The 14397-nt window shown below is 47.3% G+C and overlaps 3 protein-coding genes across 5 annotated transcripts; 1 reads left to right on the top strand and 2 right to left on the bottom strand.

The window, feature by feature from the left end:
• The first annotated feature begins 10 nt into the window (after window positions 1-10).
• Window positions 11-2247, top strand: LOC120457225. Its single transcript, XM_039644599.2, has 3 exons — window positions 11-149; window positions 224-1727; window positions 1784-2247. The coding sequence occupies exons 2-3, from the start codon at window positions 326-328 to the stop codon at window positions 2233-2235; spliced, it is 1854 nt and encodes a 617-aa protein (XP_039500533.1). The 5' UTR covers window positions 11-149; window positions 224-325; the 3' UTR covers window positions 2236-2247.
• Window positions 2248-2272: 25 nt separating this feature from the next.
• Window positions 2273-4836, bottom strand: LOC120457224 (dystrotelin). Its single transcript, XM_039644598.1, has 6 exons — window positions 4520-4836; window positions 4244-4460; window positions 3336-4193; window positions 3157-3274; window positions 2936-3089; window positions 2273-2873 (listed from the first exon to the last, which is right to left on the bottom strand). Exons 1-6 carry the CDS (start codon window positions 4746-4748, stop codon window positions 2512-2514), a joined length of 1938 nt encoding a protein of 645 aa, XP_039500532.1. The 5' UTR covers window positions 4749-4836; the 3' UTR covers window positions 2273-2511.
• Window positions 4837-6054: 1218 nt separating this feature from the next.
• On the bottom strand, window positions 6055-13459 carry LOC120455165 (DNA topoisomerase 1). 3 transcript variants are annotated; one of them, XM_039641089.2, is made up of 8 exons: window positions 13137-13459; window positions 11597-11805; window positions 10100-11063; window positions 9964-10037; window positions 7761-8890; window positions 7431-7681; window positions 7203-7354; window positions 6055-7125 (listed from the first exon to the last, which is right to left on the bottom strand). In XM_039641089.2, exons 1-8 carry the CDS (start codon window positions 13161-13163, stop codon window positions 7023-7025), a joined length of 2910 nt encoding a protein of 969 aa, XP_039497023.1. In that variant the 5' UTR covers window positions 13164-13459; the 3' UTR covers window positions 6055-7022. The 3 variants fall into 3 exon arrangements, with proteins under 3 accessions (XP_039497023.1, XP_039497024.1, XP_039497025.1); XM_039641090.2 differs by lacking the exon at window positions 13137-13459 and adding an exon at window positions 11920-12517; XM_039641091.2 differs by lacking the exons at window positions 9964-10037; window positions 10100-11063; window positions 11597-11805; window positions 13137-13459 and adding an exon at window positions 9135-9295.
• Between the last annotated feature and the right edge of the window lie 938 nt (window positions 13460-14397).

The raw sequence follows: 14397 nt of genomic DNA, 5'->3' as shown, positions 1-14397 counted from the left end.
CACTTACAACGATCAGCTGTTCCACCGATTGACACAACTTGTTGAATAATCGGTGGTTGTCGGCGGCCAAAGCTATCAGCTTATCGATATAAGCTTACTGCAAAATATTGTTTGATTATTAGAAAAAGTGAAGCACACAGCCTACTTAGGTAATAGTGATTGTGATACGTTATAAGTTTTTTACAATTATAAAATGAATATTGGTTTTTCCATTTTGAAACAGCTTAATTTAACGCACCGATAACAACTACTTCAATTCAAAAGCTATCGATTCGAAGGACTTTCGATTCGAAGGCGCCATACGCATTTTGTGCCTTCCGCATCCATGCTGCCGTTTGTTCAGGAGAATGTGCCGGAAATGCTGCTCCAGCCGGCCCGGTTGGCCTTCTGCGCCAATCTTCCCGCCGTGGGCCGGCCGCGGGATGACCCCACCACATTGGTTCTAGCGAGGAACCTAAAGTTCTACGAATTCCGGCGCAAGGATCTGGTGCACTACATTGACTTGAAGGGCACGAAACTTCAGCATATAGCCAGCCAACTGGAGGGCTACGACGGTCCGGTGTGTCCCTTTCTGCCTAATCGGGAACCCACCGATGGGAAGCTGGATTGGAGCATGCTGGATCCACCTGAGGATTTGCCACTGAAATTCGGCAAGTTTGTGTGGCAGCGGGAGGGGATTTACGTGCTGATTCAGTGCTGGAAGCACCTCATCGTCCTTCGAAGGCCCAAGGACCACGGGGCCAACTTCGAGCTGGTGGCGGATCACAGGGATGTGGTTGAGTACCAGATGGTCGAAGGTCCCATTCCCTACCAGGCCGTTGTGGAACTGGTGTTCGGAAATGGCAAGCGACAGCGTTGCGATTTCCAGGAGGATTTCTTGGATGAGGAGCCGAGCACGTCCAAAAATGCCGGCTTGCCCACGCAGGATTTCGAGAGCCTAGTGCAGGAGGTGAACCGCCTTCAAGCCGAGCTGAACAGCCTGCGAATCCAAAACCAAAAGGACTTTGCCCACGCCCAGGACCTTCTATACTTCGGCTCGCCGGCCGAGCGTTCGCTGCTCCTTGAGGAGAAGCAGCCGCTCCGACGACTCGGCGATGTATGGACTCGGATCTGCGGCGATTATTTCGTTTGTGGCACTCTGCTGGTCAACATGACTGGCACCAATCGCCTTACCATAGTCAAGGAGCTGTACCCCATTGTTGCCATAGAACCACACACCGACTTTAGCGTGGAGCACCGCCTGTACGAGCTGCCACTGCAGGCAGATGGCAAACCACCCGAGGACTACGACCAGCTGGCGCAGTTTTGGGCCTGCCAGGACCAGCATAGCAGGCGGCTCAAATGGCGACCGGCGGAGAAGGAAAGACTACTACCGCCGGAACGATCTGCCGCGATGGTGGTGCGCCTGCGTCTGGTCGATCTCCTCGAGGCGGAGCAACTCATATTGATGGCGATGTACGAGATTGGCGAGGATGCATCCCCTAGGCAAATCCATCTGATTACCTTCGATGTGAAGAAACTGTTGGCCAAAACGGAGTCGTTGATACCCACTTTTTCACCCGGCACGCTGCATCAAGACTTTTTGGCCGTGATTATGACGCACACGGCACGTTGCTCCTTGAAATTGGAGTTCCAATCGGCACAGGATTGCGCGTCATTTGAGCAGCTTCTGGTCTCCAAGCTGCAGTTTGAGTTGATACAAGTCCAGGAGGCAGAAAAGGAGTCGAGTGAGTAGTTATGTGAAGAGCTCTTGTAATCACCTTTAACTCGTAATCCGTCTCAGCCTCCGACTTGCTGGACGACAGTGGTCCTGGCTCAGCATTTCAATCTTCCACTACCGCCGCCGATCCTGTCCAGCGTATTTTCTACAATCGCCAGCCGCAGTCGCAGTGGTGTGACATCTTGCTTCTTCGTGATGATCCCGGAAAGCATTGGCATGTGTACGCCAAAACGGACGATCGGTTGCGTCTGTTCCAGCATCGCCTAACGAGCGATCTCCTCCAGCTGCACTGCAATCTCAATGTGCTAGAGTTCGCTGAGCACATCCTGTCGCCTGCCGACCTGGAGATGGAGTTACTGAACAGTCTGTACGAGGAGGTGGACGCTTGGAAGGTTTTGAGTCAGCCGGCAGACAGTGTGGAGCAGCGTCGGGAGCAGCTGACGCAACTTCACAAGGCACAAATGGCCAGCGATGTGTTGGCTTCTATGATAGTTACAGATGATGATCCACAATAGGTTTTCATCTCTTCAAAGATGTTTAGGCATGTTCACATTGTGTTTAATGTTGTTTATTTGTAAAAAACAATAGGTTTTATTGCATTCTTGTCAGAGTTGTAATCTACAAATTAAAGCATTAATGCGAATGTTAAAGCACATGTGAATAGAAAAAGGGTATAATAAATGCGTGACTCGTGTCATTGTGTCTAAAGTACATTTAAACATTTACAACTTAAAGCTAGTTGGACTTGGTCGGGCTGGAATCTATATGTGGGCATTGTGGCATTCTGATTATCACGTGCTGATGCGTCGCTGCTGCTCCTCGCCGTTAATGATACTATCGAGAACGTTCTCCAGATTTTGAGTGGCCGCAGAAAGTTCGGCATTGTCGCTATACGAGTCCTCGACGATCTCCTTGACCTTGTGCAGCAGCAGCTTAAAGTTCACCATCTCGGTGTCGCGGCCATCTCCGCCGTTTGCCGGCTGCTGTTCCAGCAGAGCACCCAGTGGCATGGGCAGCGACAGTGGCGCCGGCAGGGATCCAGGTCCTGGCTGGACACTCGAGCGACGCTGGTCAAACCACAAGCTTATGTCGTTGAGGGAGTAATCCGATTTGTTTGCCTCCAGGTAGCTGCGATTAAGTTCGGCGCCATTTACTACGAGAAACAAATAACTTAGAACCGCTGTTTTATGACTCAGTTTAGGGTTCTCTTCTTACTGGAGTGCGTGAGATTGGCTCCCACGGGCGCATACATGTCGAATATCTGCCTCTGAGGCGTGCTGGAGCTCAGGAAAGTGGAGCTGACTAGCGGCGCAGCTGAAGGAGCCACTTGAGGCGCTGGCGCAAGTGGTGCAGCTGCCGCTGATGAATGCTGCAAGTTAGTAGATGTTGTTAGCTCAGCTATTAAGCCCATTAGTTTAATTATCTAGAAGACTCACTGAAAGCTGCCTCATATCCTCGATGATCTGCAGCAGAAAACACTGATGGGCGCTTAGGAACTGCGATATTTCCGAGCTAGATGCTGTGGCCACTGTTTGCAGCTGGGTTTCCAGTTTCCTGAAATGCAAGAAAGACTTTTAGGCTGGGTCAAAAGGGCTGGCGAAAGTGGAAAACCCACGCATTTTGCAACAGCAATCGATCGATGATGGACTGCAGCCTGCTGGACGCCTCGCTGGCTAGTCCCGTGAGGGAGCACAGCTCCTGCTGCTGTTGCTGGAGGATTACTGTGCGGTCCTTCTCCTGGCATTGACTGCGCACACTGCGCGTCTCCGCGGGAATGGGCGTGGCAGCGGTCTGACCCAAGGCGGGCCCACTCTCTTGGGCATTGCAGAAGCCGCGACGCTCCTCTTCCTGTGTCTTGCGGGGCATCACCAGCCAGCCGCACAGCTTGGCCAGGTGGCGAGTCCAACGCAAGGGCGGCTGATCCTCCACGAACACCTCGCACATCCGATGCCCTGGCTCGTGGCGACCACCAGCGAAACCCACCGCAAAGCAGGGCAGGCACAACGATATATCCCTGCACACCTGACACCGGAAACGTATGCCCACAATGTGCTCCTTACGACAGCCGGCACAGGAATTGCTGTGTATCAGATGCTCCGTGTCCTCGATGCGTTTCACCAGTGCCAGCAGATTGCCATAGATCAGGAACCGCGTCTGCACACCCGCTCCCGTCCAGAGTTTGTGGAACTGCGGCTCGGTCAATCCGCCAACGCCATGCGGACAGCGGGCAAAGCACTGCTCCATTGCCAGCGGCAGATTGTGGGCGCCATAGGCCTTGGCCTCGCCCAAATAGCTGAGTAACTTGCTCAGCGTGGCCAGGAGCTGTTCGAATGCATATCTGGAGATGATCTGCGACTTGGGATCGGCCAGCAGGCTAAAGATGTCGCCCACCAGGTGATCGCTGCTATATAGCTTGCACAGCAGTATGAAGGTGATCCTGATCTCTAGCAGAGATATGGAGTGTCTGCGTTGCCTAAAAATCAAATATCAGACATATGCTGAGAAAGGAGCAACTTAACCCACGGATCGTAGACATTCCAGAAGAAGTTTGCCAGCAGCCCGGTTGCCCTGTCCAGTTGATAGTCCACATTCCGGTTGAAGTGGCCCAGCTTTTCGCAGGCAAAGTAAACGTCGTGGAGCAGGGAGGTCAACTGGAATGGAGGAACCATCAGCTCCAGGCCGCCACTTAAGTTATGGCGATCCAAAATGGCCAAAACCAGCTTGTAGGGGATTTTTCCAGCTGCAATTTGAAGGTTAATCCTTGGAAACTCATTTTAATGAACTTCCTTGTGGACTCACTGTGAAATATCTTTTGCAGGGCCACAAATTTACTGGCGCACCGGTACACCGTGTACTTGTAATCCCCGTAATCCCGCTGCAAATCTTCCATGATGGTGGATAGCTCTTTGTCCACCTGTTGCTTTTGTCCTTGGCCCCTTTGGGAGCCCTTTTCCCGGGCAATGGACGCGACGGCCTCGGCGCTGTTTCGCAGTTTTGTTAGCTGCACGGGCACCGTCGATCTCAGCATTCTGGCAGGCGTTTAAAGTTCTATATTTTCCGTGATTTTCGAAATAATTTCAGTCTCTTTTAAACGCGTCGTTTCTCGCGATCTCTTCCTCTTCCGTTAGCGCAAAAGTCAAATTTAAGTGGTGCGAGGTGGCAACGCCACGCGGGCTATCGATATCACTTCGCCAAACCGTTAGAGGTTTAAATTTGATTCAAAAGTTATATCACCCATTTATTATAAATCGTCCATTTGTTTTTAGAAGATGTGGCTATAAACGGTTAACTTGAAAACCCAAAATACATATGAATAGTTTGGTTTAAGTTGATAAGTAAAAACCTTTTGAAATCAAACAATTACCCAAGTACATAAAAATAAGAAACACTGTCAGTTCAATTTTAAAATTAAATATATGTTGTATGTATATTTGCATCATTCCATTACAATTATATTAACTTACGCTATTTTGTTTTTCATTTATTTTGTTTTCGATTTAAAATAGTGGTTTTTTCTTATCATTTCGCTTCTTGTTTTTTGTTTGCTTATATCAATATTGTAATATGCCAAGTTTATATGTGAGTGGGGTGGCGGGGAGCGGGGCTAAGAAGGGAGTTCGTAATTTGTTTATTTAACTTTTGTTGCCTTTTAAAAGCATTGTCCCGCTTCCGTATGCGAATCCACGACATACGTATAAAGATGTTTGTGTTCATCATTAATCACTAATTATCATATGTGTGTTTGGGTTGCTATTTATATATAAAGATCGTTCGTTCTTTATTTGCAATGCGCATTTGCAATTTATGCTAGGGGGGCGTGAGGCGAAATAGAAATTTCCATCGATTTGCTTAGTTAAAAGTACTGCCACATACAATCATCATAAATCATAATCGTAGCTGATGGGATCGGGATATTTGGGTTTCCTCCTAAGTGCTCCACCTGAATCCTCTGCTCTCTGTTCCGACGGCTATCGACTAAAATCGATACAGAGATTGGTATTGGTAGTTACAAATTATATATGTTGTGTGCCAGTGGATTCAAGTGGACGCTCGCTTTTTACAGGGTTTTTTCTTCTGGTTTAAGTTTTAGTTTTAGCTCACTTAATTGCACATACTTATAGATCCTATATGTATAAAGTTCCATTCTTTTAGATTAGAGTTTTCGCTGCGACTGTTTGTTGGCTGTGGTTCTGTTTTGGTTCATTGAATTGATTGATTTGTATCTGCAATTGGTTTTCAGTGTTTTGGTGGCTTGGATCGCGGATAAGAACTTGAAACCTGTCTTCGTATTATTGCATTTTCATGCGGGCTTAACGTATAGAAAGGTCTGCAAATCAATTTAGCATTTGTATATTTATAAATGTTAACTAAAATCATCATAAGGTACAAAACGAAACCACATCGACATCCATGCGGTTTTGTTCTCCACTTTCGGGGCGGGCGGTAAATTGCGCTGGTTCAGAGTTGAATTGAATAAATTATGCTATGCTAAAAGTTGGGCTACAAGGTTTCTCTGTTCAGTTTGCACTTAAATACGTAGTAATCGTAATCGTAATATTAATTAATAGTGAAAGACATTTTTCGCTAAACAAAATCAACTATAGGTAAACATAAAAAAAACGTTAAATTGTATCATTTCTCGTTTGCTTGCGCTTGTTTGTTTTTTGCTTTTATATATAGTTTTTTTTTTCGCGTGCATTATATGTAAAACTAAAGTGTAAGAGAAGTCATCTTGACAAAAAAAATTGCTTTATAGAAACAGAAAATTATGTTCTTAATTTTGTTTTTAGGTGGCGGCGACGTCTTGCACAGGTTTCTTATCTTTTTTTTTATTTAATATATAAATATATATATGCATATCAAAATAGAAGTGGGAGCGTGTGTGTATGTTGGGTGTGTACATTTCGCAAGTTAGACTTTAGCGTAGTGCGCACTTGAACCAATCAAACGATCTAAAAAAACAGACAAAACAGACGCGGACAAGCTGATCCCCGACTACGGTGCAGTGCATCCGCATCCCGTCTCGCTCATTTTGGCGAACAATCCCGAAATGCCTCGCCCGAAAGCTGGACATATGCACTACCTATTGCATAAACTATGGGGCAAGGAATGGCGGGACTAGCCTGGAATCTATAAACCGGCCTTGTGGTGGGTGTGGTTTTTTTTCTCCTTAGCGGTCTCTACTTCTTCAACCGGCGCTGTCTGTGCTCCTTGTGTGTGTTTCTGTTTGTGTATGTATATGGGGGAGGGGAGGTGCGTACGTGTGTGTTTGTGTCTAGGCGTGGCTGTGAGGAGAACCCATTTAAAAACGATAATTCTCATCGGCCATGTGCACGGCCCACAGAAATTTGGTTCTTTGCGTTTTGTTAAATATCTTCTCGATCGGCACGTCATTCTTTTTACACCTGCAAATGGATTGAACACCATATTTTATACATTAGCTTTCGTTGAGTGGGATTTGATTGAAGGGGGAGAGACTCACCAAGCCACCGATATGCGTGGATCAAGATAGTTTAGCTTAGATGTGCCCAGGGCAATGGTCTTATTCTCGTCTCTATCAGTCTCTTGTAGTTCTAGTTTCTTCAGCTGATCCTTTAGGCGCTCCAGCTGTTTGCCCTTCTTTTCGTCCCTCGACTTCGGTTGCGTCGTAGAAGATAGGAGATATCCATTACACATAATGCTGGCAGAAGCACGTTTCGCATATACTTACATGATATTCGGCCTCGCATTTTTTGATGGCTTCTCGCTTGGCCTTGATCTTCTCCTTCAGATTCTCCATAGACTTTTCGTGGCTTTTGGGCACGGAGCGCTGATGGTTACAGAGGATGGCCACGGCACGGTTGGCGCGATTGTAGGCCAACAGCTTTTCCGGAACCGTGGCACTCGGATCGGTCAACAGATCCAGCTGGCTTTGCAGTGTTTTTGAAGCGTTGTACGTACGGAATACCTTGGCCGTGAGTCCTATTACGTTGGACACAGAGAGAAGCGACGAGTAAGTAATGGGAAAGATGAGAAGGTGGCTGGATAAATAAATACGTACCTTCCATCAGCTCCTTGAGATGCTCATTAAGCACCTGGGTGTTGAGTCGATCGAAGAGGTCGTCGCCATCCTTCTTGTGCTCCATGAACAGCTCGAGGTTCTTGAAGACGCGCTTCTCCACCTCGACCTCGTTGTAATACCGAATGGAGTCCTTACCGGGGAAATCAAAGACCACCACATTCTCCTTTCCGTTCAGTTCCTTATGGAGCTGGACATGTTCCACGCGGAGCGAGCAACAGCCCACGGTATCGGCCTGATCCTCGTCCTTTTCGTTGCCTGCTCTCAGTGCCAGTTTGTCGATGAAGTAGAGGGCCACCGCTCGCTGGCGAACCCTCATCTCCTTGGACTTCCACTCGTCTCGATAGGTGGCACGAATCTTATCGATGACCTTGTCCAGGCGTCGCGCCGTCTCGTACTTAATGTGATCCTTTTCGCCCTTGAGTTTTGAGGAGGGATTCAACATGATGTACTTGACCTGACCCTGCACGTTCTCGATCCAGGAGGCCAACCAGGTGACCGTGTTGTCGTGTCGCACCTCCTTCCAGCGAGATCCGGGCGGCGGTGACGGCACCTTCGACTCCTTGCCACAGTTGATGGACACATCGCTGGCCTGAATGCGCCGCTTGATCATGCCCATTTTGGGATGCTCGCCACGGCCGCGGAACAGACCCGGCGGCTCCAGACGGAAGTTACCGATCTTCTCCTTGTGCCCGTCAATCATGCAGAATCCGAATTCCTTCATCAGTGCCTCGTTTTCGTTCTTCTTGATCAGCTTCTCCTCCTTGGTGGCTGCTTTGCGTTTTTCGGACTCCGCCTGGAAGAAGTTGAACATCTCCTGGAAGCCGCACTTGCGGAAATCCTTGATTATTTCCCTCTCCTTGGACGTCATGGATTTGCGAAAGTCCTTGAAGAAGTTGTTATTGAACACTTCTTTGGTGCAGTAGTCGTGGTTCAACATCTTGGCATAGAAGGTGGCCGCCTCCTCCGTTTCCTCCGAGAGTTCCAACGGCTTGCCATCGTAGTAGAACCGTACATTGCGTGGCACCCGTTCGTACCGCGGTGCGAACACGGGTCCCTTGTGCTCCAGCGTTGACCACTTGACGCCATCGGCACGCTTCTCCTCCTCCCACCTGGAATGTAGGATGACTCGGGTTAGTGCTTCATGTACAGGCGGTGAAAACTGAACTTGATTTTTTAGTTGAGTGTAAAACATGAACCCCCAAACTTTTTTATACAAATGGGTAGTACTAATATCCTAGTTTCAGTGTGTCAGCTGTCTGACTCTTTATGAGATAATAATAGTAGCATTATAGTAAACAAGATCTGAGAATTGGGTCCACCCCATTTCAGCGGAGCACCCTAATCAAGTCGCACCATCGAACTTGCTCTTCCTGGACGCTCTTCCGTCGCACTCTTCTCTTCTTGCCCGCAACGGTGGCTATGGCCACCATTCGCTGTCCAAAAACCAGGCAAACACTCTGGCTTTCGAATAGACGTAATGCCGCCAAAGAGCGCCACATTTAGTTTCGTATATTCCCGATTTATCTATCGCATTACGCAAAGCAGACAAGTAGCCGCTCTCGAACCTAACCTCAAATGTGTGTTTTTTTCGGCCTGCTCAGCTGTTTACGTAGCAACTGAGCGGAGAGCGGGAGAGGGGGGCAGTCGACGACGCATGCGTTTCGCGGCGAATGGCGCTCGCCGCACAGTGGCCGCCAACAGTTGCCGCCCACACAAACTCCATATTGCGCCGAGTCACACGCGGGCCCACAACTTGCGGCAGCCACTGTGCCTCTCTGGTTCGCCGTGTGTGACTTTCGGGAATGTAGGTCAGTGACACCCAAAAACACATGGTCCGCCTGTGTGTCACGTCACAAGTCGTCGCCTTTTGTAAGCGCTACTTGTGCTCAAGCGAATCTGGACAATACGCACCGATCGAGTGGCATCGTCTTGATATAATCAAGTAATTTGCCAGCGCTACCTGTTCCAAAGGCCTTTCACCGGGAATAACCTTTGCAGTGAGCTGAGTTACTCGGAGATTCATTTCTGACGAATATCTTGTTTTCTCTTGAAGTAATGCACGCTATTCCATAGCAGCTATATCACTATGATCTCATATAGCCCCCATTTTTGGACCATTTTCTATACTAACACATGCACCGGATGAAGAGCAATGATAATTTTGATAAAGTGGATAACTCACCATCGCCACACCTCCTCCTCCTCCTCCTTCACCTTCGTCTTCTGCCGTTTGGTGGGGGAGACGACTTCGGGCTCCTGGTGGAGAAATGATATGTATTGTTCAGTCAGCAATTGAGATAAAATAACGCAAAGCCTACCTTTTTCAATTTTTTCTTTTTCGGCTTGGCACTGCCGTAATCATCGCTCGGCTCCTCCTTGACCCGCTTCTTAGACTTTTCCTTAGATTCCTTCTTGATCTTCTCCTTCTTGACCTTCTTGCGCGCCAACAGCGGAATGTCGTCGTCATCCATGCCGCCGTCACCGTGATCGGGTGCCTCCTGTTTGCGCTTCCGCATGGCCAGCGGCACATCCTCCTCGTCGTCGTCCATCTCGTCGGGCTCATCTTCCTGATCATTGTAGTTCATGGTGCTGTCCTCTTCGACGTAGCTCTGCTCTTGCTTCACCTCGAACGGCGGCTCATCGGCGCGAAACTGGGACATGGAGTAGTCGCAGGAGCTGGCTTGCGATAGATTGTTAAAACTCTCGTCCTCCTTTTTGATGTCTACGATCGATTCTTCGTAGCCGTTCTTATAGTTGAGGCCGCCATCGTTTCCATTGCCATTAAAAGTGGCAGCGGTTGCGGCTTCGTAGCCACCAAACTGCTGCTGCTGGAAAGGATCCACCGGGCCCGAGTGCATCAGCGTTTGGGAAACAGGCTCCGGCTTAACAAACACTCCATCGTAAGATGGCGGATCTTTCGAGGAAGATGATGAGCTGCTGTGCCGCGAACTGGAATGTTTGCTCTTCGATGAGGATGAAGAGGAGCTCTTGTGACTGCTGCTGCTGCGTTCTTTGTCACGGGAACTAGACGAGGATGACTTGTGCCGGCTGGATGAACTGCTGCTGCGATCCTTGTCCTTATCCCGTCGCTCCTTGTCCTTTGAGGAGCTCTTGTGGTGGCCAGACGACGACGAGGACTTGTGCTTGCTGCTGCTCCCATCCTTATCCCTGTGGCTGGATGATGAGCTGCTGCGATGCGAGTTGCTGCTGCCGTCACGCTCCTTGTCCTTGTCCCGATGCTTCGACGACGAACTGCTGCTGCTTTTGTGTCGATCCTTGTCGCTGAAATGGATAGTCAGGCTTATTAGTTAGTGTCCTTATAAATTGGTATTATGTGTTGTCGTTGGTAGAGCCTAGTCTATAGCCATCGAGGAAGCAATTGGTTCTAATGGACATTACCTCTAGTGTACAATATAGAATACCCTAGTCTGAAAGCAGCTTTTCATTCTAGAAACATTTTTAAACATTTTCCCCAGCTCCTGTTAAAAGATAATTAGATTTTACTTTAAAGTACTCAGCAACTGACCCAGTGAAAGTGTTCAATGCCAGTGTCTAGAATGGCTACCTTTACAACTGATAAGAATTTCATTTAATTTGTTGGGATATCCACCTGCATACGTTGACATAGTGATCTGAATAGTTTAACATTGTAAATTGATTATAATAACTATAACCGTGTACAAATTAAGAGCGAGTGACTTTTAATATGAATCCCCCATGTGATTACATTGTTCTTTCCTGACTTTGACCTATTTCAACTGTTCCAGATGGTTCGACACGAGTGGCCCGAATCGAATCGAGCTGCTCCTACGTACCGACTGCTGCTCTTGTGCTCCTTCGACGAGCTGGAGGAACTGGAGCTCTTGTGCTCCCTCTCCTTATCACGGTGCTTGTCCTTGCTGGAGGATTTATGCTTGCTGCTGCTCCCGCTGCTGTGGTGATGGTGGTGGTGTCCGTGTCCATTGGTGGTCACCCCGTTGGACTGAACCACCTCGCAGCTGCCACCATTTTGTATGTGGATGCTCTGCGGGCGCGAAAGAGATGGCAAGATGGAAGAGAAGAAAGGGAGATGGTATCAGTTAGTTGCTTGTACATAGATGGACCAGCTGAAAAGTGAGAGTGAATCCGGGCCAGAAACCTGTACATCCGTCATGTTGCCCGTGCTGGTCGCTATTCTCTTCTGGATCGATCCGATTTCTGGTGATGATTTGCTATTATCTCGTGTCTATCCGCTCACCACGTGGTGAAAATCAACCCTAACAAATGCCGCGTAGGAAAATTCACTTCAAACTGTCAGCAATGGGTTAATCGAAGAAGAAGAAGCCGAGCCGCAGAGCGATGGCGACAGGAAATTGGAAATTGTTTCCGAATCACTTGGAAGAGGTTAATATATATACTTAAAAAAAAACCTTGCCAAACAATGGCACACACACACATACGCCCGCGAATTGTACAGAATACAGAAAATGGTTGTTTTTTATTACACTTTTTGCAGCATTATTTTTTTTCAATAGCTACACACACACACACACACGCAAGCACACGGGTTATTGTTGTTATTGCGGTTGCATATTATTCATCGGGTGCATTTTCTTGTTCCTGTTTTTTTTTTCTTTTGGTGTTTTGGGGTGGCACATCTGTCTTATCAGACGGCAAAACACCTTCATATATGTATGTGCATATAGAAATGTAATTGCAAAATGGGACACTTGCAATTACATATGTACATAAACGCTGCGGGCCAACAACAACAACAAACACATGTGATTTTAAGTGTGTGGAAGAGGGCAGTGTGACCAAATTTGGTAGTATTCTGCTAGTAACTGTGAAATTGAGACGCTGCGCGAACGTAAATAAGGCAAATTGCAATGCAAATTGTGTTAAGAATTGGTTAAAGGGTGTTTTTGGATGGGAAATTCGTGGAAAAGCAACGTTTGAGTGGCTGATGAAAATACCAGTTTTGGTAAAAATACCATTCAGCTGCGGCCACACTGTGCCAAATACATTTCGTCTGCTTCGGCTGTTCCCCTCTCTGCTTTGCACCCTCCTTCGCCTTTTGCCACTTGCATTGTCGCCATTTTCGTCAATTACCAAAAGGCCTCTTCTTATTTTTTTCTCTGCTCGTTTTTCTCTCTTTTTCTTCTTGCCTGCATTTTACGCACTCTGCTAGCTGCGACGCCGACTGCGCTGCCAACAGCAAGCGGTACACTTGCAACTATTCTGTGCACCCTACAATTATTCGGTGCAGAATTTAACTTGATTTTTGCGGCAGGCAGGCGGCAGGCAAAGTCCCCCATTCAACACGTTTGCACATTACATAAAAAACGGAATAGAATTTTCGTTAAGGGCACTTACATTTTCGGCAGCCCCATCCCCACTCATTTTGCGGAGCTCGCCTAGCGGTTTTACTTTTATTTAATTCCCTTCTTTTCACACTTTCACACTGTTCGACTGAAGGTTTTTTCCACTATTCTGTATAATTTTGTGTTGAGGCTCCGTTAAGCGGTGACAGCGGCGGGGTAACAAAAGCGCACTGGGGTTTTCCGAAATGGAGCAGCGTTTTGTGCTTCTGGCGATGCGGTTGCCCTTGCTTTTTGGCTTCTTTGCGTTTTACAGCGCGCAGCAGCCACGCGAACGTTGTCTCCCCGATAGGCCCCGATAGGTTCGGACAAATAGCGACCGCTGCTATCGGAGAGCGATAGGCCGATAGGTCTGCTTCGGCCAGTGTGACCTTTTGTGGCCCTGCCGATACCAGCCTTGCGATTATTTGCTTAAATTGGGGCACATTAAAAACATTCAACGAAAGGAAATGAATTCAAACAAGAAAGAACGCTATAGTCGAGTTTCCCGACTATTAGATACCCGTTACTCAGCATTTAAATTTAAAAAGTTTTTTGGCAAATCGACAGAAATTTACAAGACCAATACAAAAATGAAAAAATATCAAAACATTTTTCAAAAGTGTGGGCGTAGCAGCTTTTGGCGATTTGTGGGCGTTAGAGTGGGCGTGGCAAAAAGTTTTTTGGCAAATCGATAGAAATTTACAAGAATAATACAAAAATGAAAAAATATCAAAACATTTTTCAAAAGTGTGGGCGTGGCAGTTTTGGGCGGTTTGTGGGCGTTAGAGGGGGCGTGGCAAAAAGTTTTTTGGCAAATCGATAGAAATTTACAAGACCAATACAAAAATGAAAAAATATCAAAACATTTTTCAAAAGTGTGGGCGTGGCAGTTTTAAGCGGTTTGTGGGCGTTAGAGGGGGCGTGGCAAAAAGTGTTTTGGCAAATCGATAGAAATTTACAAGACCAATACAAAAATGAAAAGATATCAAAACATTTTTCAAAAGTGTGGGCGTAGCAGCTTTTGGCGGTTTGTGGGCGTTAGAGTGGGCGTGGCAAAAAGTTTTTTGGCAAATCGATAGAAATTTACAAGACCAATTCAAAAATGAAAAGATATCAAAACATTTTTCAAAAGTGTGGGCGTGGCAGTTTTGGGCGGTTTGTGGGCGTTAGAGTGGGCGTGGCAACATGAATCGACAAACTTGCGCTGCGTCTATGTCTCTGGAGTCTGTATGCTTAATCCTAACTTTCTAGCTTTTGTAGTTCCTGAGATCACA

This window comes from Drosophila santomea, chromosome X (genome assembly GCF_016746245.2).
Source record: "Drosophila santomea strain STO CAGO 1482 chromosome X, Prin_Dsan_1.1, whole genome shotgun sequence".
In the NCBI taxonomy this organism is placed as follows: Eukaryota; Metazoa; Arthropoda; class Insecta; order Diptera; family Drosophilidae; genus Drosophila; species Drosophila santomea.
This window is presented reverse-complemented; position numbering and strand designations above follow the sequence as displayed.

Coding starts and splice junctions, on each gene's coding strand:
- LOC120457225 (XM_039644599.2), top strand. CDS start 326: ATGCTGCCGTTTGTTCAGGAGAATGTGCCGGAAATGCTGCTCCAGCCG. Junction 1,728..1,783: donor GGAGGCAGAAAAGGAGTCGA/GTGAGTAGTTAT, acceptor AATCCGTCTCAG/CCTCCGACTTGCTGGACGAC.
- LOC120457224 (XM_039644598.1), bottom strand. CDS start 4,748: ATGCTGAGATCGACGGTGCCCGTGCAGCTAACAAAACTGCGAAACAGC. Junction 4,194..4,243: donor TTCTGGAATGTCTACGATCC/GTGGGTTAAGTT, acceptor TTTGATTTTTAG/GCAACGCAGACACTCCATAT. Junction 2,874..2,935: donor AGCCAATCTCACGCACTCCA/GTAAGAAGAGAA, acceptor TGTTTCTCGTAG/TAAATGGCGCCGAACTTAAT.
- LOC120455165 (XM_039641089.2), bottom strand. CDS start 13,163: ATGAGTGGGGATGGGGCTGCCGAAAAT. Junction 10,038..10,099: donor AAAAGAAAAAATTGAAAAAG/GTAGGCTTTGCG, acceptor TTTCTCCACCAG/GAGCCCGAAGTCGTCTCCCC. Junction 7,682..7,760: donor TCTCAAGGAGCTGATGGAAG/GTACGTATTTAT, acceptor CCAACGTAATAG/GACTCACGGCCAAGGTATTC.